Here is a 16728-nt window from a genome sequence, read left to right as displayed (position 1 = left end):
CTGGCCGGCACCAGCCTAGAACCGTCAGCGGTAATAAATTACATTTACACAGGACTGACTGGACTGGGGCTGCTGGGATTCAATACAAACACCTTTTCACCACTGTAGAGCTGCAGCTACTGTCCGACCTAAACCTTCTACGTCCAGTGTTTCCCAACCAGTGTGCCTCCAGCTGTTGCAAAACTACAACTTCCAGCATGACACACTGGGAGTTGTAGTTTTACAACAGCTGGAGGAACTCTGGTTGGGAAACACTGCTCTAGTTCATGATGACCCAGAATTCTAGCAATGATCAGAACAGATATCGCTCTCCTCCAAAACTCTATAAAGGAAACTTCCTGTACAGCTGTTTTTAGGCCAATAACTACAGAAAATTCACTATTCTGCTGGTGAGGTCACTGTGTACATACATTACATTACTTATCCTGTACTGATCCTGATTTATATCCTGTATTATACTCCAGAGCTGTACTCACTATTCTGCTGGTGAGGTCACTGTGTACATACATTACATTACTTATCCTGTACTGATCCTGAGTAATATCCTGTATTATACTCCAGAGCTGTACTCACTATTCTGCTGGTGAGATCACTGTGTACATACATTACATTACTTATCCTGTACTGATCCTGAGTAATATCCTGTATTATACTCCAGAGCTGTACTCACTATTCTGCTGGTGAGGTCACTGTGTACATACATTACATTACTTATCCTGTACTGATCCTGAGTTATATCCTGTATTATACTCCAGACCTGTACTCACTATTCTGCTGGTGAGGTCACTGTGTACATACATTACATTACTTATCCTGTACTGATCCTGAGTTATATCCTGTATTATACTCCAGAGCTGTACTCACTATTCTGCTGGTGAGGTCACTGTGTACATACATTACATTACTTATCCTGTACTGATCCTGAGTTATATCCTGTATTATACTCCAGAGCTGTACTCACTATTCTGCTGGTGAGGTCACTGTGTACATACATTATATTACTTATCCTGTACTGATCCTGAGTTATATCCTGTATTATACTCCAGAGCTGTACTGACTATTCTGCTGGTGAGGTCACTGTGTACATACATTACATTACTTATCCTGTACTGATCCTGAGTTATATCCTGTATTATACTCCAGAGCTGTACTCACTATTCTGCTGGTGAGGTCACTGTGTACATACATTACATTACTTATCCTGTACTGATCCTGAGTTATATCCTGTATTATACTCCAGAGCTGTACTCACTATTCTGCTGGTGAGGTCACTGTGTACATACATTACATTACTTATCCTGTACTGATCCTGAGTTATATCCTGTATTATACTCCAGACCTGTACTCACTATTCTGCTGGTGAGGTCACTGTGTACATACATTACATTACTTATCCTGTACTGATCCTGAGTTATATCTTGTATTATACTCCAGAGCTGTACTCACTATTCTGCTGGTGAGGTCACTGTGTACATACATTATATTACTTATCCTGTACTGATCCTGAGTTATATCCTGTATTATACTCCAGAGCTGTACTCACTATTCTGCTGGTGAGATCACTGTGTACATACATTACATTACTTATCCTGTACTGATCCTGAGTTATATCCTGTATTATACTCCAGACCTGTACTCACTATTCTGCTGGTGAGGTCACTGTGTACATACATTACATTACTTATCCTGTACTGATCCTGAGTTATATATCAGACAGGAGGCTCATATCTTGCATTAAACCTTTCTTTTAATGCCCATAGCAGAAAAACTACAACTCCTAGCAGCCCCTGGACTCTCCTCCCCTGGGTCGGAGACCCTATATAAGGGGCTGTCTGGGCCTCCTCTTCCTCTTTCTTTCTGCTCATGGCAGATAAGTATTGTCTTCTATATCTCTTATATATATATATATATATATATATATACACACACACCTTATTGTGCTTTATTGTACGCTGATTCTGAGGTGTTGCAGTTTTTACAACTGTTCACCCCAGTCTCATGAGATAAATTCTTGTTCTTTTCCTTATTATTTTTCTTAATTTCTTTTCTTTACACTATATTTCTTTGTCCTATCCTTATTCTCTTTTTCTCTTTTCTCGACCGGGATCGTGTGAAATTTCTCTCTTTCCCCCTAACCCTGGTCTTATTCCCGCTGTGTGTTGGTACTCACGGTTTTCGTTGTTCTGCAGGCGCCATTTTAATTTCTAAAGGCGCCTTCTTCTTCCTTCTTGTTCCCGCCGTGCTTCGCCGGCTTGCTGACGTCAGAGGGGCGCGGCCTAGTGACGCGCACCCTGCGACACGCATCAGAGACCCGGTGCAACCTATCACAGCGCTCTAGGCCGTAGCCACACGATACTACGGCTGAGGGTTCTGCTTGCTGTTCCCTCCTCCTCTCACCATCGCCAGTGTTGCAGCGAGTGGTGAGAGGAGCAACAGCTTGGTTTTTGTGCGGTCTCTATAAGCGGGTATTCTTTTTGTAATCCCCCCCCCCCTTTCTGTCCTCTATACTCGGAGTGTGGGTGTAGCTTGCACCTTCAGCCCTCGGTAGTTGGTGGGACAGTGGTCCTTCTCTGGTCAGTGGACCTTATCAATAGAATAACTTATTTATTATTCCTTCACACTTTTGGCTTATCAGATTATATTATGGCTAATGATAATAACGCCATGCCATTGTCTGGCCTCACCGGACTGACTAGTGAGGTTGTGGAACTGGATGCCTCCCACCTCATGTCCACAGTACAGATCCAGGACTTGATCAACAAGTCCATACAAGCAGCTTTAGCTGCTAATGAACGCACTGATATACCCCTACCGTCCACTTCTGGAGACGCCCCCGCCAGGGGTAAGGTGTCTCACAAACGTAAGCACTTGAAGGTGCAATCAGACTCCCCGGTAGGGGAAGTTTATAATGTGCCCCAGGCAGTACCCGACCCGGTCTGCCACACCCCGCACCTCCCTGACCTCTCTCGACCCTTGGGCCCCAAGGAGAACAAAAAGGGGCAGAAGTCCGCCAGGCGGGCTAAGCCGGATTCTTTTGAGACGTCTGACGACGAGTCTTCCGGCGAGTCTGACAGGGCTGAGGCCACAGACTCCGATTTTGATGGTGATGAGGATGCAGGGTTCACGGCGGACTTCCATGACGCCAGCACTGAGGTGCCAAATGAAGCCATCTTAGACTCTCAGGGTCAACCATTGTTCAACCCTGACGAGATTACGCACCCACGCTCAGGTGATTGGGCGCCATTACCTCATGTAGCGCAATACGTTGAATATTGGACTAGACGGTCCTTAGACCGAGTGAATCGCAATAAATTGCGAGCTGAATGCCCCAGGCCATATATTGCTAGAAAAGTTGCGCTCACCCCGGAAATAGACCTGGTGCTCCTCAAATATTTAACGCGGTCTGGAAAATACTCAAAGAAAGGAATTGAGAGGTCATTCAAGGTGATCCAAGACCGCATCCTAGATGTTCTGGGTCCGCTTACGAAGATCTTAAATCTGTCGGAGCAGGCGGCCTCCTCGGCCCAGCCGGTTGAGCTATCGCAACTCAGGGGATGGGCCCAGCGTGCTGTTTGCATGCTGGGCAACGCGAACACGACGTGTTCAGTGGAGCGCCGTCGCTCTATCCTGATGAAGCCTTTTAGCGGAGAATGAACCAGGCCCCTCCGCTGAAGGTCTCCTTTTTGGAGAAGACCTTATTAAAAATATCAATAAATTTGTGAGCCTTTTCTCCAGCCTGAATAAGGCACAAACCTAATTGAAAAAGACCGGCCAACCAGCCAAGGTTTTTGGCAAGGCCGGTAGAGGCAGAGGGCGATCTGCCGGCCGCACTAACCAATATAGGCCTTACACAAGACCGCCAAACCAGCAGTTCACTCCTGCTCAGCAACAATATGCCCTACCCATGGCCCAACCGGCACCTTTTTTTCCCTCCTCGAGGAAGACCCTGGAGGGGACGCGGGGGTCGTGGATTCCCTAGATCTCGGCCACCGACTGGTGAGTACATTCCCACTTTCAAATCCACACACGTTAGTGGGGGGCAGGCTAACGTATTTTTCCCATGTCTGGTCCACGATTATGGCAGACGTGTGGATCCTCAATACGGTAACCGGATACCGGATAGAGTTCCAATCTCTTCCCAAACTGAATGTTGTACCTCAACCCATTCGGTTCTCTACTCAAAACATGGAGCTCATAGACAACGAGCTCCAAGAGCTTTTGTCAAAAGGGGCGGTGCTGGAGGTAGACCCCCTTTCACCCGGGTTTGTCAGCAACATCTTCTTAGTGAAGAAGAAAGATGGCGGCTATCGCCCAGTGATCAATCTGAGGGACCTCAACCAACACGTGGTTTACCGCCATTTCAAAATGCAGGGAATCCATCTATTGCATGATCTTCTCTGGCCAGGGGACTGGCTAATGAAAATCGACTTGAAGGAAGCGTATCTTACCGTCCCCATACACCACACCTCCCAACCTTTCCTAAGGTTTCTGTGGAGGGACCGAATGTGGCAGTTCACCTGCCTTCCGTTCAGATTGTCATCGGCCACTTGGTGCTTCACCAAACAGCTCAAACCAGTGATGGATGTTCTTCGGAGCAGAGGGGTGCGCCTTATCATCTATCTGGACGACCTACTTATCATGGCACGTTCGAGAACGCAGGCCTTGCTGCACAGCCAATGGGCAATTTCGTTGATGGAGGAACTTGCTTTCCTCATCAATTACAAAAAATCGGTGCTAATACCCTCACAAGAGATGGAATTCCTGGGTTTCCTAGTGAATACCAAGAGAGCCATCCTGCTGTTACCAAAATCCAAGTTGGCTCTGATTCGCAAGGAAATCAGGGCGACGTTACGCAAGGGTCGGGTATCCTTGCGTATGATTGCACGCATAGTCAGCCTGTTGTCGGCCTCTATTCAGGCAATTTTTCCGGCTCCACTTCACTATCGAGCCCTGCAGAGACTCAAGGCCCTCCATCTACGCCAGGGGCTCAGATATGCGGACGAGGTTCCCCTCTGTCCGGAGTCGGTAGAGGAGCTGCTGTGGTGGCTTCGTCACGCCGTCGAATGGAACGGCAGAACAATTTTCAACTCCTGCCCCGACGTTATCATAGAGTCCGATGCGAGTCGCCAAGGTTGGGGTGCACGTTGCGGGCGAGACACCACCGGAGGGAGATGGTCCGTAGAGGAATCTCTCCTCCATATCAATGCTTTAGAACTCCTGGCGGCATTCTTTGCTATCAGGAGTTTTCTCCCTCACACTTCCAACAAGTGTGTGCTTTTACGTATGGACAACGTGGCAGCGGTTCAATATGTCAACCGCTTTGGGGGCACGAGGTCCAAGGTGCTGGCGGACATTGCGTCCGAGTTTTGGCACTTTTGTCTTTCCCGGAAAATCATCCCAGTGGTGGAATATCTCCCTGGGATATCCAATACTGTGGCGGATTGGAATTCCCGCTACCTGACGGATTCCAGCGACTGGACACAGGACCGTCCGATGTTTCTGGCATTGCGAGACCTTTGGGGTCCATTACATAAGGACCTTTTTGCCTCTCGTCTCAACCGGCAGTTACCCCGCTTTTACAGTGGAGGCCGGACCCGGAAGCGTCAGCAGAAGACGCGTTCAGTCAGATATGGTCGCGGGGGACGCATTATGTGTTTCCTCTGTTCAATATGATTACCAGAGCCCTTCTTCAAGTAGCGAGTCAGAGGGTAACGGTGGTGCTGATCACCCCTTGGTGGCAAACGCAACCGTGGTTTCCCCTACTGCTGGGGATGGCGATCGATTATCCACGATTGATTCCCCACTCACCTCAACTTCTCTCGAACCCGATCAAGGGTTATCACCCTCTGATACTGGATGGCAATCTTCCACTCCTAGCGTGGTTGGTTTTGGGGTCTCAGACGCCGGTAACGATCTTTCACAATCGGCTAGAGACCTTCTCGCCTTGGCCTGGGCCCCAGGAACTAGATCGGCATATCGATCTGCCTGGGCCCTGTGGGTTCGTTGGTGTGATCAACGGCAAATTGATGCCGTTCAAGCACCTATTTCAGTCGTAGTGAACTATTTAGCGGACTCTTATAGTTCACTGAACGTCTATCGGTCTGCCATATCGGCATATCATTGCCCGGTGGACGCGTTACCCGTAGGTAAACATCCTCTGGTATGTAGGCTTTTACGGGGAGTAAAATTCAAACGCCCTCCTCGTCCTAGATACCAGTCGACTTGGGATGTCTCCCGAGTGCTAGAACTTTTTTCCGCTTGGGAGGACAATGATGTCCTTTCCTTGAAAAACTTGTCTATTAAACTTACGACCCTTTTGTGCTTGGTGTCCATAAAAAGGGTATCGGACATAAAAGCATTGGATATATCCAGGCGATAATTTTCGCCTGAGGGGGTAAGGTTCTCTGTGGTCCGCAGAACTAAGACGAGACTTCAAACAGTCTTCTACCCCTTTTTTCCCGACCACCCACGCCTTTGTGTGGTGCGATGTCTGCAACTGTACGAGGCGAGGACTGCAATATTGCGGTCTGCTAGTCATAATCAATTATTAGTATCCTATGTCAAGCCTAATCTTCCGGTAACCTCGGCTACTTTAGCCAGGTGAGTGAGGTCGGCCATGGATATGGCTGGGATTGACATTTCTCTTTTTGGTGCCCACTCTTCTAGAGGGGCTATGGCCAATAAGGTGGTCACGTCAGGGGGTTCACTCTCGGACCTTTTATTAGCTGCTGATTGGTCGTCTGAGACGACCTTTAGGCAGTTCTATTTTCGGCCACAGGAACACGTTTCTGTGTCTGTCCTCTGAATGTGTATGTTCGCATGTTTCCTGATTAAACTTGTTTAGCTTTAAATTTGCAAGATATGAGCCTCCTGTCTGATATATAAATCGGGATTTTCCTAGCTACCGTGACGGAAAATCTAAGTTATGTGAAGACAGGAGGCGAGTATCTTCCCTCCCTTCCCAACCCTGTTACGATGTGTTTTCTCGTTTCAGGATATTGAAGAGCGGGACCTGCATCTACGCAGCAGAGTATGAGAAGTCCCTGAGTGACAGCTGTTCTGTTTTGTTCCAGTTGAAACACAGTCGCTGGGGGCCCAGTTGGCCCTGACATCCAGTTCCGGAGATAGAATTCGCTTGCCGTCGGAGTGTATCCGGGGTGTCAAGATGCCGTGTGCTGTTCCGAAGTTCGCACGAAAGAAAGAGGAAGAGGAGGCCCAGACAGCCCCTTATATAGGGTCTCCGACCCAGGGGAGGGGAGTCCAGGGGCTGCTGGGAGTTGTAGTTTTAATGACATTTTTTCTAATGTTAATGAAATGAATTCTCTGTAAGTTTTTCTGCTATGGGCATTAAAAGAAAGGTTTAATGCAAGATACTCGCCTCCTGTCTTCATATAACTTAGATTTTCCGTCACGGTAGCTAGGAAAATCCCGATTTATATCCTGCATTATACTCTGGAGCTACACTCTCCAGTGGTTAGGGATCTGGGTGATGGGTGACTATTGACCCCGGTTTGGTAGGGTCATCCTACCCCCTTGATCCCTTTTGTTTGTGGGGTCTGGTGGGTAGGAGCCATCTGTTCCCCAGATCTCACAGCACACGGATAAATTAAATCATGGGGTCAGGCCCTGTTTAGTATGACAATAGTCATGTTGATGTCAGGCAGTGATGTGTGCGGTGCAGTCACTGGGGCCCCACAGATCTGACATTCAGCAGCCGCCTGCAGGGTCAGGGATCAGCCGCCATCACAGACTCCACATTACAATCCCTTCTAATTGACAATGAATTTACCAAATGCGATAGTTCTGTTCCTGAGCCCCTGACATTTCCATCTACAGAGAGAGAGAGGAGTCTGGCAGGAGGCTGAGGGGTGACACACTGTTACGACAGCCCAGCACATCACTGCTGCCTACACTGACACAAGCATCAGCGTGCGCACAGATCCGATGACGCCGATCGCAACCAACAGATGTCACAACCATCTACACCAGTGATCTCAAACTGCGGACCTCCAGATGTTGCAAAACTTTAACTCCCAGCATGCCCAGACAGCCGTTGGCTGTCTGGGCATGCTGGGAGTTGAAGTTACGCAATATCTGGAGGGCCACAGTTTGAGACCACTGATCTACACCACATCGCCAGCCTGAGAATAACTGCATTATCATGAATCAATGGCTTGGAAATGATTGACCTTTTTTTTCTAAAAATATGACCACTAGATGGCAGTACGGTATTGTCCAGTTTCCCTTTTCCTAGTCCAGCACTGAAAACACAAAAATCTTAACATATCAACAATAAATTATAATGTAACATGGCTAATACTAGTATATAACAACACAAGACCAGTATATCATAACATAAGGCCAGTATAAAATAACATAAGACCAGTATATCATAACATATGACCAGTATAACAGTACACGACCAGTATATCATAACATAAGACCAGTATATCATAACATATGACCAGTATAACAGTACACGACCAGTATATCATAACATAAGACCAGTATATCATAACATATGACCAGTATAACAGTACACGACCAGTATATCATAACATAAGACCAGTATAAAATAACATAAGAGCAGTATATAATAACATATGACCAGTATAACAGTACACGACCAGTATATCATAACATAAGGCCAGTATAAAATAACATAAGAGCAGTATATAACAGTACAAGACCAGTATAAAATAACATATGACCAGTATATAACAGTACAAGACCAGTATAAAATAACATATGACCAGTATATAACAGTACACGACCAGTATATCATAACATAAGACCAGTATAAAATAACATAAGAGCAGTATATAATAACATATGACCAGTATAACAGTACACGACCAGTATATCATAACATAAGGCCAGTATAAAATAACATAAGAGCAGTATATAACAGTACAAGACCAGTATAAAATAACATATGACCAGTATATAACAGTACAAGACCAGTATAAAATAACATATGACCAGTATATAACAGTACAAGACGAGTATAAAATAATATAAGAGCAGTATATAATAAGATATGACCAGTATATAACAGTACACAACCAGTATATCATAACATAAAGCCAGTATAAAATAACATAAGAGCAGTATATAATAACATATGACCAGTATATAACAGTACAAGACCAGTATATCATAACATAAGACCAGTATAAAATAACATAAGAGCAGTATATAATAAGATATGACCAGTATATAACAGTACAAGACCAGTATAAAATAATATAAGAGCAGTATATAATAAGATATGACCAGTATATAACAGTACACAACCAGTATATCATAACATAAAGCCAGTATAAAATAACATAAGAGCAGTATATAATAAGATATGACCAGTATATAACAGCACGAGACCAGTATATCATAACATAAGGCCAGTATAAAATAACATAAGAGCAGTATATAATAAGATATGACCTGTATATAATAAGATATGACCAGTATATAACAGTACAAGACCAGTATATCATAACATAAGACCAGTATAAAATAACATAAGAGCAGTATATAATAAGATATGACCTGTATATAATAAGATATGACCAGTATATAACAGTACAAGACCAGTATATCATAACATAAGACCAGTATAAAATAACATAAGAGCAGTATATAATAAGATATGACCAGTATATAACAGCACGAGACCAGTATATCATAACATAAGGCCAGTATAAAATAATATAAGAGCAGTATATAATAAGATATGACCAGTATATAACAGTACACAACCAGTATATCATAACATAAGGCCAGTATAAAATAACATAAGGTCAGTATATAATAACATAAGAGCAGTATATAATAAGATATGACCAGTATATAATAACATAAGAGCAGTATATAATAACATAAGGTCAGTATATAATAAGATATGAACATTATATAATAACATAAGACTAGTATATAATACCACATGATCAGTCTATAATTAATACAAGGCCTGTATATAGTAACATATCAGCAATGAATTATAACATGACATGGCTGAAACCAGTATACAATACCACATGACCAGAAGAAAATAGGAAAAGACCACTGTATAATAACAAAAGACTAGTATAAAATCACAAAAGGCAAGTGTATAATAACACATGACAAGTATATAATAACTTATGAAGAGTATAAAATAACACAAGAACATTGTATATTAACAAAAGACCAGTGTATAATAACATATGACAAGTATAAAATAACACAGCACCACTGGATAAATAATACAAGGTCAGTATATAATATGTATTTTATTTTTTGGTCATATAACCAATAAGTGAAGACCAAGATCAGTATATAATAGTGTAACGTTAGTAATAGCCTGAACAGAATATAATAGCATATAAACAGTACATAGAATATCACCAGTATATAGTAGGGTAACACAGGTAAAAGCATAGAACCACTTTATAATAAAATAATACCAGTTTATAAGACTTTACAACCAGTACGAATTATTTCACCAATATATTAGTGTAGTGAATAAAACCAGAATATAATTTAATAATACTGGGATATAATACTATACAACCAGTATACATTACATAACCAGTATATAATAGGACTAGGATATAATACTGTACAACCAGTATACATTACATAACCAGTATATTAGACCAGTATATAATAGGACTAGGATATAATACTGTACAACCAGTATACATTACATAACCAGTATATTAGACCAGTATATAATAGGACTAGGATATAATACTGTACAACCAGTATACATTACATAACCAGTATATTAGACCAGTATATAATAGGACTAGGATATAATACTGTACAACCAGTATACATTACATAACCAGTATATTAGACTAGTATATAATAGGACTAGGATATAATACTGTACAACCAGTATACATTACATAACCAGTATATTAGACTAGTATATAATAGGACTAGGATATAATACTGTATTGTTATTGTTATTAACATTGTTATATAATAAAGCAAAATCAGTACATAATACTGAGCAACCAGTATGTATGATATAACCAGTATATAATACCAGTATATGATAAAGTAAGACTAGTGTGTTATTCTGAACAACCAGTATGTATGATATAACCAGTATATTAAACCTTTATTTAATAAAGTAAGACTATTATATAATACTAACCCATCAATATGTATAATATAACCAGTACACAACACCAGGATATAATAAAGACTATTATATAATACTAAACAATCAATATGTATAATATAACCAGTACACAACACCAGGATATAATAAAGACTATTATATAATACTAACCCATCAATATGTATAATATAACCAGTACACAACACCAGGATATAATAAAGACTATTATATAATACTAACCCATCAATATGTATAATATAACCAGTACACAACACCAGGATATAATAAAGTAAGACTATTATATAATACTAACAAACTAATCAATATGTATAATATAACCAGTACACAACACCAGGATATAATAAGATAAGACTATTATATAATACTAAACAATCAATATGTATAATATAACCAGTACACAACACCAGGATATAATAAAGTAAGACTATTATATAATACTAAACAATCAGAATATATAATATAACCAGTACACAACACCAGGATATAATAAAGACTATTATTTAATACTAAACAATCAATATGTATAATATAACCAGTACACAACACCAGGATATAATAAAGTAAGACTATTATATAATACTAAACAATCAGAATATATAATATAACCAGTACACAACACCAGGATATAATAAAGACTATTATTTAATACTAAACAATCAATATGTATAATATAACCAGTACACAACACCAGGATATAATAAAGTAAGACTATTATATAATATAACCAGTACACAACACCGTAGAGAAAGCAGGAAAGCAGCACTCCAGAAGAAAAAAGGGTGCACGGGTGCCTACTGTGTCAGGTCCAGGTTGAGGACCCCTCCAAAACACAAATCAAAATGAACAGTGGCACAACAAGTGTCAAAAAAGAAAGGGGATTTATTAAAAAAAAACGTGTTAGGCAACGTTTCAGCTGGCTCACCCAGCCATTTTCAAGGCTCAATGGCTGGGTGAGCCAGCTGAAACGTTGCCTAACATGTTTTTTTTTTATAAATCCCCTTTCTTTTTTGACACTTGTTGTGCCACTGTTCATTTTGATTTGTGTTTTCAGTACACAACACCAGGATATAATAAGACTATTATATAATACTAACAAACTAATCAATATATATAATATAACCAGTACACAACACCAGGATATAATAAGACTATTATATAATGCTAACAAACTAATCAATATATATAATATAACCAGTGTACAAAACCAGGATATAATAAGATAAGACTATTATATAATACTAACAAACTAATCAATATGTATAATATAACCAGTACACAACACCAGGATATAATAAGATAAGACTATTATATAATACTAAACAATCAGAATATATAATATAACCAGTACACAACACCAGGATATAATAAGATAAGACTATTATATAATACTAAACAATCAGAATATATAATATAACCAGTACACAACACCAGGATATAATAAAGACTATTATATAATACTAAACAATCAGAATGTATAATATAACCAGTAAACAACACCAGGATATTATAAGATAAGACTATTATATAATACTAAACAATCAATATGTATAATATAACCAGTACACAACACCAGGATATAATAAAGTAAGACTATTATATAATACTAAACAATCAGAATGTATAATATAACCAGTACACAACACCAGGATATAATAAAGACTATTATATAATACTAAACAATCAGAATATATAATATAACCAGTACACAACACCAGGATATAATAAGATAAGACTATTATATAATACTAAACAATCAATATGTATAATATAACCAGTACACAACACCAGGATATAATAAAGACTATTATATAATACTAAACAATCAATATGTATAATATAACCAGTACACAACACCAGGATATAATAAGATAAGACTATAATTTAATACTGAACAACCAGTATACATGCTACAACCATTAAACTAACACTGGTATATAATAAAGTAAGACTATTAAATATAACACTAAGTAATCAGTATATAATAAGCTATGTTAGCATATAACAGCAGCATTAATCCCTGTACTATTATATGATGTAATCTGTCATTTAGAATATAACCTCTGCTGTAATCTCCACAGGTCACATCATATCCCAATAATCACCAGCAATGAAGAGTTGTACTTCATGGGCGGATCATCTTGTGGTCCAATCCAACCCCTGAGGACCAGTATATATACCGTATATATGTACCTTGTTCTAAGTGAATTGATAGGCTGAAAATTAGGCTGTCTGGGAATGCTGGGTGTTGTAGTTTTGCAACAGGTTTGAGAGTTCTGGCCTAGTGCACTGTTCCTGTTGCCACCCTTGCCTGGCGTCTGATCATTGAACAGTAGCTTTCTGGGCATGCTGGGAGTTGTAGTTTTGCAACAGTTTTGAGTATTCTGGCCTAGTGCATGGTTCCTGTTGCGACCCTTTCCTTGTAAAACTACAACACCCAGCATGAGGTTGAGAATAGTGCAGTGCTTCCTTTAAAAGGTTGCAAAACTACAACACCCAGCATGCCCCAACAGCCTTCCGCTGTCCGGGCATGCTGGGAGTTGCAGTTTTGCAACAAGTTTGAGAATTCTGGCCTAGTTCATGGTTCATGTTGCAACCTTTTTCTTGTAAAACTACAACACCCAGCATGAACGCAGGTTTAGAATTGTGCAGTGCTTCCCCAACAGGCTGCAAAACTACAACACCCAGCATGCCACAACATCCTTTGTCTGTCTGGGCATGCTGGGAGTTGTAGTTTTGCAACAGGTTTGAGAGTTCTGGCCTAGTGCATGGTTCCTGTTGCATCCCTTCCCCGGCCTCTGATAATTGGACAGTAGCTTTCTGGGCATGCTGGGAGTTGTAGTTTTGCAACAGGTTTGAGAAATCTGGCCTAGTTCATGGTTACTATTGCAACCTTTTCCTTGTAAAACTACAACACCCAGCATGAACCCAGGCTGAGAATAGTGCAGTGCTTCCCCAACAGGTTGAAAAACTACAACACCCAGCAGGCCCCGACAGCCGAAGGCTGTCGGGGCATGCTGGGAGTTGTAGTTTTGCAACAGTTTTGAGAACTCTGGCCTAGTGCCCGGTGTCTGTTGGGACCCTTGCCTGGCGTCTGATCATTGGACAGTAGCTGTTTGGGCATGCTGGGAGTTGTAGTTTTGCAACAGGTTTGTGATCTCCGGCCTAGTGCCCGGTGTCTGTTGGGACCCTTGCCTGGCGTCTGATCATTGGACAGTAGCTGTTTGGGCATGCTGGGAGTTGTAGTTTTGCAACAGTTTTGAGAACTCTGGCCTAGTGCACGGTGTCTGTTGGGACCCTTGCCTGGCGTCTGATCATTGGACAGTAGCTGTTTGGGCATGCTGGGAGTTGTAGTTTTGCAACAGGTTTGTGATCTCCGGCCTAGTGCACGGTGTCTGTTGGGACCCTTGCCTGGCGTCTGATCATTGGACAGTAGCTGTTTGGGCATGCTGGGAGTTGTGGTTTTGCAACAGGTTTGTGATCTCCGGCCTAGTGCCCGGTGTCTGTTGGGACCCTTGCCTGGCGTCTGATCATTGGACAGTTGCTGTTTGGGCATGCTGGGAGTTGTAGTTTTGCAACAGGTTTGTGATCTCCGGCCTAGTGCATGGTTCCTGTTGCGACCCTTCCCTGGCGATGGATCATTGGACAGTAAGTAGCGGGCACCTACCCTGCAGGATCTGGTACATGCTCCAGTATATCCTCAGACAGTTCTTCTCCTTCTTCATCCCGCGCTTACAGCGGCAGTTGTAGAGCGATTTCTGTTTCAGCGCCTCGGTGGCGTTCTTGCACTCGTCTTTGGCCTCCAGGCCGGTGACTTTGCTGAAGTTGGTCTCCTTCCCGGCCACGCACTGGCGCAGAGTCCTGTATTTGGCGCTGCATTCCGTCTCTTTCAGGCACTGCTCGTTGGCTTTGACACAGTCCAGTCGGTCCCCAGATGGCAGCCGCCTCAGCTCGGCAGACAGGACGGCATCTGCAGAGAGACACAAAGGTGACACCACGAGCATTAATACTGTGCTATGGAGAGGGCCCAGCTGCTGCCGCTGCCAGGCTCCGCGTAGAGAGCGCCGCACAGATACGGGAGCAGACAGCAGAACAATCACCGGACGACAACTGGCGCTATGAACAATTAACAACAATGGTGTCCTGGGAGAAATTCAAACTTTTAAATGTGCATTTTGTGATGTGGGTCTTGCACCGAAACGCGTTTAGTTGTTGCTGCAAAGTGTCGCGTTTCTCCTGCAGCCCTGAACACAATGTATCAATACGATGCACATTACAGGATGTATCAATATGATGCACAATGTATCAATATGATGCACATTACAGGATACGTGCAATGTACTCCCAGCATCCCACACACTCTCATCATCCTAACACCACACGCTCTCGTTCACATTGACTTCTGTCTCCGTTTTTCATGCCCGTTCTTAAAGGGGTATTCCAGGAAAAAACTTTTTATATATATATATATATATATATCAACTGGTCCCAGAAAGTTAAACAGATTTGTAAATTACTTCTATTTAAAAATCTTAATCCTTTCAGTACTTATGAGCTTCTGAAGTTAAGGTTGTTCTTTTCTGTCTAAGTAATCTCTGATGACACGTGTCTCGGGAAACGCCCAGTTTAGAAGCAAATTCCCATAGCAAACCTCTTCTAAACTGGGCGGTTCCCGAGACACGTGTCATCAGAGAGCACTTAGACAGAAAAGAACAACCTAAACTTCAGAAGCTCATAAGTACTGAAAGGATTAAGAAGTAATTTACAAATCTGTTTAACTTTCTGGAGCCAGTTGATATATAAAAAAAAAAGTTTTTCCTGGATAACCCCTTTAAATCCGTTCAAGCCTAATGCAAACAGTTGTAAATGTATAAATGTATCCCATCGATGTCATTGTTTTACATTCATTTGTCATCTGTTGTTTGCACCCAATTGGTTTCTGTCTGGGCATGCTGGGAGTTGTAGTTTGGCCACAGGTTTGAGAATTCTGGCCTAGTGCATGGTTCCTGTTGTGACCCTTCTCTTGCAAAATTACAACACCCAGCATTAACCCAGGCTGAGAGTAGTGCAGTGCTTCCCCAAGAGGTTGCAAAACTACAACACCCAGCATGCCCCGACAGCCTTTGGATGCCATTTAAATTGTCAGTTTGTTAGTATGGTCTGTATAACAACAATGACGGAAGAAAACGGCCATGTGAACTTAGCCTTAAATGTGTGTATACCAATATATAATAGTCTTTATGCAAGCAGAAGAATGCGGGGTCCCAGTCGCAGACCACGTCCATAGATACAATGCAAATAGAGGCAGCATCACACCCAGGCAGAATTCAGTGAGATTCTCAGAGCTTTATTTCCCCATGTTCAGTGCAACGTTTCAACAGTATCATGATTGATATAGACGATGTGATACTGTTGAAACGTTGCACTGAACAAGGGCAAATAAAGCTCTGAGAATCTCACTGAATACTGCCTGGGTGTGATGCTGCCTCTATTTGCATTGTATCTATCTATATATCTATCTCATATCTATCTATCTATCTTATATTCTTCTTTATATACAGTACATTAACCCTATAGGTATGCATCTTTCTGGGCAT

At 41.7% G+C, this 16728-nt stretch overlaps 1 protein-coding gene across 1 annotated transcript in view; it reads right to left on the bottom strand.

Moving 5' to 3' along the window:
• Window positions 1–16728, bottom strand: part of GFRA1 (GDNF family receptor alpha 1) — a gene marked incomplete in the record, with an annotated part of 298457 nt that overhangs the window by 140097 nt on the left and 141632 nt on the right. Inside the window, 1 exon segment of the mRNA XM_056531379.1 lies at window positions 14799–15101. Coding sequence (XP_056387354.1) covers window positions 14799–15101 — 303 coding nt within the window.

This window comes from Hyla sarda, chromosome 7 (genome assembly GCF_029499605.1).
Source record: "Hyla sarda isolate aHylSar1 chromosome 7, aHylSar1.hap1, whole genome shotgun sequence".
Taxonomy (NCBI): Eukaryota; Metazoa; Chordata; class Amphibia; order Anura; family Hylidae; genus Hyla; species Hyla sarda.
This window is presented reverse-complemented; position numbering and strand designations above follow the sequence as displayed.